General features: G+C 37.1%; 1 protein-coding gene across 5 annotated transcripts in view; it reads right to left on the bottom strand.

Moving 5' to 3' along the window:
- Positions 1–4503: 4503 nt before the first annotated feature.
- The window catches only part of ASB7 (ankyrin repeat and SOCS box containing 7), a 29087-nt gene continuing 26292 nt past the window's right edge, over positions 4504–7298 (bottom strand). The window contains exon 5 of one of the 5 annotated variants that reach the window (XM_030014976.2): positions 4504–7182. In XM_030014976.2, coding sequence (XP_029870836.1) covers positions 7043–7182 — 140 coding nt within the window. In that variant the 3' untranslated portion in view covers positions 4504–7042. The remainder of the gene's footprint in view (positions 7183–7298) is intronic. The other 4 variants (XR_005932462.1, XR_005932461.1, XM_041123715.1 and 1 more) reach the window with 4 other exon arrangements.

Here is a 7298-nt window from a genome sequence, read left to right as displayed (position 1 = left end):
GAGGGTGCCTGAACCATCAGAAAACACAGTAATTTTTTCTGGCTCACTAACCATTAAACAGCTCACACAAAGTAGAAAAGGAACAGACTCAAATACTCACGCAGATTATTTTATATTAAGGACATTCAAACTTCTGAGCCAAACAACCCACATACCAAACATTTCTGTAAGATCAAAAGCCACATTTTCTGCTCTCCCTCACACACAATCCCACATCTCAACTTCATCCTCCTAACAAACATCCTGGTCACTTTATTTTCAGACTGCCTGCTCTCTAAAAATTACTCGGGTTTGCTTCCTAACAGCTATATTAAAACCCATTACAAGATGAGCAATATCCAGATAGCTAGGGCATGGATCTCAAGTTGAGCTGCTTAAGACAGGCATTGCTTAGAAGCCACATTTCAATAACCCATATCCCGCAGCTAGGCACTCTCTGAGATTTAAAAATCAAGCACTAGATGAGGCTGAATCTAAATTTCTATTATCCCTTGCAAATGCTATGGTCAGGTAGTAACAGATGAGAACCTAAAAATCACACAGAATTGGCTTGTAGCTGAACAGGACGTAGACATGTAACTTTTCCCAGCCTCAGTTTAGGCGTAGACATAGCAGTGACAAGGGCAGCTCTAACAGTTTCAGCCAACAAGATGCTACTCAAATTCACAACCTAGTATTTTAAACACATTGTGAATGCAAACTGCTGGCTGCAAGCAAGCATGCATTCAGCAAAGAACAGAAGAACCTGCTGTTACACTGACATATATAAAATTTAATCTGTAATGGCTTTAAAATTAATTAAGCCTTTAAAATAAAATGAGTTTACATTTCATTGCAGATCTACTTGAACTAATCTGCTGTATTAGCGAATAAGCAGATACGTTAAGTTTCTCAAGATATAAAATGGACAATCAAACTAAAATGTCTCTCACCAACTCAGGAGTAGATATCAAACTATTTAAGCAACTCTATCAAAACAGCTGATGTTTTTAGAGGAAAGAAAAAAATTGTCTACTGGTTGCTTATAAATTTGGCCCCAAGAACAGAATCTCTCTTAGCACTCCTTCACGAAGCGTTTTACAAATACTTTCCAAAAATACTCTCTTCATTAGGCCATAAAGCAAGGAGCAGGACTGCAAGCTGGCCATCCAAATCAATTATTTGCTCGTTCACACTAGATTAAAAGTTGAGTAACCACCACCTTCAGTGGAGTTACAATGGTGTAAGTCAGAAATAAGGACAGAATTTAGTACAATACTTCCATTAACTCTTAGTTACTTGTGACAGAACAGGAGATGATCTTCTGATATATTTGGAGAGTACTAAGACTGCAAATAAACTATTTTGGCAAGTCAGAACAGAAGAGTTATGGCCAATTTTGTGGTCTTTAAAAAAGACTAGACGTTCCTTGCTGCACATCAGTTGTTTACAGACTTAAATTTTCTCTTAAAAGCAATTATCCTTGTATAACCTACTGCCTATAAGCTTGCTTTTCATTCACTCACTGTTCCCAGAACATTTTAGGAGTATTTCATGGATGCTGAGGTGTCTGCAAAACACTGCAACAGATCAAGCCAAAGTCTGGGAAATTCTCTCTCTCTCTCTGTAGCACCCATTGCTCTCAAACACTTTTGCTATAAGACTACACAAACTGCACTGAACAGAAAAACCTGGCAAGTTTAGAGAAGGCATAGAAATGCTTAGACCCTTTACAAGCACCCTCTGTAGATGTATCAAACATCCTTCTTGCAAACATGAAGACAAGCCTCAACAGCATTCAAAACTTACCTGGGACCTCACAAACAGCAGTCAGCAGCACTAGAGATCCCAGATGTGGAGGAAACAGCTGGAGTTCCGATTTCTTCACTAGACAGCTGGAGATTTCCCAATAAAAGTCAATGCAGCTTTCGATCCCAACTTTTTGCTGTTCCAGCTGCACGTTGTGGATCCCTGGGGAGTGCACTGGCTGAGGAATTCCTGGTAGCATGGTTCCATAAAGCAATGTATATATCTGATTCGTTTCTTATTATCATGGGATTAAATCACACGTTGAGCTTTACGTTGGCTAATAACATAAGTCAAGTAGAATCATACAGAAGAGATTCAGTATGCCAGGGATATAAGAAAAGAACAAACTTTAGCCTTTCAATACTATTCCAGTTTCAAAGAACAGTATAAAACCTTTGAGGTGGTGGTAGCCCCAACCAAAGCAGAGGGGAGAGACTAGAGCAAAGAGAATTTAAATGCTTCAGTCCAGGCTGTTTGGGGAAAGACATGGCAGAGCCTGTTCGCTTGTTTTCATCAGATCCATTACGTTTGCTTTCAAAGGTACAAAAGTTTTGTTATACACTATGGTAAAAAAAAGTGTTTTGCCATATAAAATAAGTACACTTCCTTATCGCACACTTATACCAATATATGGAAAGATGGTATATTCTAAACACGTAATTTGTCAACAGCTTGTAAATCAGGTTTTTTTAAGTAATAGCATTAGTCATTAATTGTTTTAAACTTAACAAGTGAACACTCAAACAGGAAATATGATACATAAACAGGAACAGTCTTTAACACAGCATTCAGTAAATACACCAGTCAAAGTCTGACCAGTCTGTTAGTAACCGTCATCAACAGTTTTAAACACAACTGTTGGTTGTACAGCATATGTACTCCCAGTGATGTTTGTATAGTTTGCTACTGAGCAGTAGAAAACATAATTTCTTTTCCCTACTACCCTTTAGCAGTAGTGTCTTTTAATCTATTCTCCTTCCCCTCCAGATTTTTAGGGTCCAAAACCTTACTACAACTTTGGGTTGCACATTACTCTCATGACTGAAACCAAATGCTTCCAGTTACCAGTTATGTGCCAGAAATATTCATATACATCCCTCTTATTTGACTTTTATTAGTAGTAAATGGACACCAAACAGATTCAACTGCAAAATATGACCTCTATTTGGTTCACTTTTGTATCTTAGTCAGTACGTGAACTTGACGAGGAAAGGTGAAACTTTCAGAAAACCCTGAAGTGGCTGTACTGGAATGTAAGCAGGGAAAACCCAACTACTCATAGCTAAAGATCAGTTCGTTCCCTCTTCTGAAGTCCAGCTCCAGAGTGAGTTTTATGCTTGTATTTACTGGTAAAAATCATGTTACAATTCATGAGACATCTGTACTCCTATCTGTGGGGGCAGATTTGAGTATCAAACACATTACCAGAATCATGTGCACCGGAGAAGGGAAAAGGAGTAGAAGAGACAAACATTGAGAGAAAATGTGTAAAGTGGTATTATGTTATTAAAACATTACATTAGAAATAAATAGAACATAAACAAACAAACAAAATAAAAAAGGGTTGAACCAGGTTTAACTTTTTTTCTTTTAAATTTGAGTTGACCCAAAGCAAAAACTTACATCGCAAAGGAAGAACAAAATACATTATGATATTGGTAACAGTGTTGCATGGAAGCTAGACTTGTGGGCAGGTTGCCATGTCATTGGTGACTCTCAACAGATTTAACTGAGAAAGTTAGGATCCAATTTTTTTCATCTAGCCCAGGTCCACCCTGGTAAACATGCTACATACCCTCTTTTGCCTCTGGGTATTTATCTGATGAGTTTGTCCAGATGTGTTCTCTTACGGTTGCCAACTACAGCCAGAAAACTGAATTTTCCACGCTATCCCGAGGAAGCCAGAGTTATTCCAAGTATGAGTGACAATGAATTTAAAAAACAAAAAACAAAAAACCAAAACAAAATAAAACAAACCACTCAAGAGCTTTTCAAACTAACAAGTATTGTCTATAATGTAAATAGTTTAGAAATATGGTAATTAAATAATCTAAAAAACACTCTTACTCTGCTGTACATTTATAAACATAAATATTTACAAAAACTTTCTGCTTTGTTTTAAAGGATGAGGTTTGCAGTTTGTTAATGATCAGAGTCTTTTACTCATGTTGATTCTTTGGTGTATTTGCCAATTTTTTAAGGTTTATTAAAAGTGTTCAGCTGTGAATTTTAAGGTAATGGAACTAGGCTACATAACAAGTCTATATTATGCACTTCTCCTTCCACATTCTAGTCCGAATGAAAAACAAAGTTCAGTTTGTTCTTCAAAGTATTTGTGCACAATATTTAAAATAATAAAAAAGACCAAATTCCCCATTATTGAAATTTGGATAGGATTATCAATGAATGATCATACTTCACTCGCAGTCGAGCACATGTATAGCTTAAGATAGTGAATGGGACTATTAGTAGGTTGAGACACAAAGTGCTGCAGCACTTTGCAGAATCAAGGTCAGAGAAACCAGCTACAAGCAATGGCTTAGAATTGTAAGAAAGGGCAAGGGCTTCCCTCCACCTTGGGGAGGGGAGAGAGGATAGGATGAAAATTAATTTAAAAGAAAGGCTTTTTTACTGGCTTGAACTGTATGTGAGTTCCCTTTAGATGTCAGGTACTTAAAAGAAATAACCAAAAAACAAACCTCAAAGAATAAATAATGGAATTACACATTTCTTCATTAAATAGCATTCTTGTTACCAACAAAATCTTCCATAATTTTCTTCAGTCACAGCAACAGACGGAACAAATAATTTGCCTTAATATAGATTGCAACTAAAATATATTCTAGATTACCTTAGAAAATATTACTGTAAAAATTCAGTGGGGAAGGACATTGGTTTAGACCAACTTACAAATGTAGTGAACAATACTAAATATTTTTTTTAAAAAAAGAAAGCAATGTTAAGGTTCTGATCTCATGTCACAAAACTGAAAATTCATGCTTAAAACCTGCCCGTCGATTCTTAACGTCTGTCCTATCTGAGTACTGGAGAGCTTAAAGATCGTAACAGCTGATCTTTCTCGCTTCAATAGGAGCCAACAGACACCATCACGCACACAAGCTCACACCCCCCCCCCCCCCCCCCACACACACTCTCAGGTTGTCCCTGCTACAATGCCACCACCACTACATACAACCTGGAGGAAGCACTATAAGGCTCTGCTGCCTCGAGGTGACCACTGCATGGTGTTAAGGTCGGACACACTTGCTCGCTCACACTGCTGAGACATGAACTTTTGGTCACTGCTCAAGCAGGCTGGACTTGAACCAATACATGTTGGAGATAAAAAGGTTCAACATCCCATGACCAATCCTCTGAGCCATGAATCTCCGAAATCACTTATTGTTTGGAAACCTGATGCAATGCCAGGCACAATAGGGAGAGATAATCCTCCTTGCTTGCTGTAGTTCTGGTGCAGCCATTAGCAGTGATAAGGTTCGTGCTCAAGGAATTGCAGTCCAGGGTTATAAGACATTAAAAGGAACTAGCACAGTTAAATAATATGAGTATACCTGCTTCACCTTGCTTTTCATATTTTTAATATTAAATATTTTGAAAGTGACAGTGTTAAAAGCCACCACTGTTCCTTTCATCTCCCCGCTTCCATTGGTATAATTGGTACAAAAGTACTCCTGATATTAGAGAGGCTCTTCCAGAGCCAGTAGGATGGCAAAAGAAAAAGTAGAGGACACTGGCAAGAACCTTATGATGACTCCATAATCCTTTGAAAATAAAGGGAGTGAAACAACTGCACATTTTGGCCCAATCTTTTTTTGATAGCAAGAACTCTTTTTTTTTTTTTTTTGTGATCAGAAACAAAACCCTTTAACAATCTTTTTAATGCCTAGTATGAAAAACACATTCAGTAGCCGAATTTCAGTACTCCTTTCAGTTGCTCCTTTCAGATTAATTGCAAAATTTAAACCTTCAATATGAATGGGGCTATTCTTGTTTGAGCACATATAAAATGTGTCTTAATAACTTACGTGCACTTCCCACTCTCTAACCTGAAACAAAGTGAATTTCAGAGCAATCAAAAAAAAAAAAAAAAAAAAAAAAAAGAGAAAAATCCATCACTGCTTTTAAAACAAAAGGGTTTGGCCAATTTCTTTTCTTTTTTTTAAAGTGGACACAATTTGGCTGAGAACCCGTAGATAAAATTTCAACTGAAAGTGAAATAAAGCAGGTTATACATTCATGAAATTCAGGGAGTAATAACGAACAGCAACTGCTGCATTACTTTCGTAATGTCACGTCAACACCACAGCAAGGCAGCAGTTCCTATTCTCACAAATAATGCACCGAGACTAAATGAGGAATAGTGGGGGGGGAATCACACATAAAGGGAAAATACATCAGAAAGATTATTGCACAGGAGGCACTGTATGAGAAACAGAATACATTGGCTTAAAAAAAAAAATCTAAATTTGTTTACTCTTAAGTTAATGTAAAAAATACAGAGGCTATGCCTCTTTGTAGTGTACTGTCACTGTTAAAAATAGACTTACAAACAGCCACCCATTTAACAGGGAATGTCAGGAAAGAAGAGGGCCTGAATTTTATGGGCATCCCAACTACAGTAATTAGGAAAAGAATAATATAAAAAGAGCCAATGTATAGACCCTCAAATTGAATAGGGTAACTGCATTTTTTCTTTAATTTCCAAATTATATTCATACAATACCCTAAGACATGTTGATTATCAACTCTTCCCTCTATCCTGCAAAAACATACGCCCTGGCAGAGACAAGAGTCCCAACAGACAACAGGGCTCTGAATGTCTTTCTATTGGTATCCTTTTGCAGGACTGGTGCCTTGATTTCCAAACTTTATTTTCTTGAATAATTGCTCAGCATGCCAATTCAAACCAACCACTTCCCTTGAGAGGCTACCTTCCATCTCCACTGCAAGTCTGCACACTTAATGTGAAAACAAACAAACAAACAAAAAGCCAACAGCAATTTTTAAAATGTAATATTGTATAGAAAGCTTGGACCTTGTAAACTTGGACCAAGAAACCAAAAATTAAGACCTTCTAGCGTGTGGTATAAAAAACCCAAGGAAGTGTATATCTGCCTTCTGACTTCACAGAAAAAATCAGAATTTGCATAGGATATACTTTGTGCAAGGCAACAAGCCTCTTCAGTATCTGGAATATAACTAATCTTGCTCAGAGTTCTTCTCTTCATGGATATCAGATATCATCAAATTTGTGTTTTAAGTAGTCTTTCATGACCTTGGCAATGGGTAGTTCATCAAGTAGTTTTAGGTTTTGAAGGCCTATACACTGACGGATTTTAATTCGGCATAGATCTTGCAAGTTTCTGGGCTGTCCTGAAAAGACAAAAGGAACACATAAAAGTAAAATGATCACATTTTAAACATACTTTAAGAGATCATTTACTCAGTAAAATCACAGATGTCTGCTGTTTTCTAAGAGGCAGAGGGAA

The sequence above is a fragment of the Aquila chrysaetos genome, chromosome 5 (genome assembly GCF_900496995.4).
Source record: "Aquila chrysaetos chrysaetos chromosome 5, bAquChr1.4, whole genome shotgun sequence".
Classification (NCBI taxonomy): domain Eukaryota; kingdom Metazoa; phylum Chordata; class Aves; order Accipitriformes; family Accipitridae; genus Aquila; species Aquila chrysaetos.
Note: the sequence above shows the minus strand (reverse complement) of the source record. Positions and strands in the feature narration are given on the sequence as shown.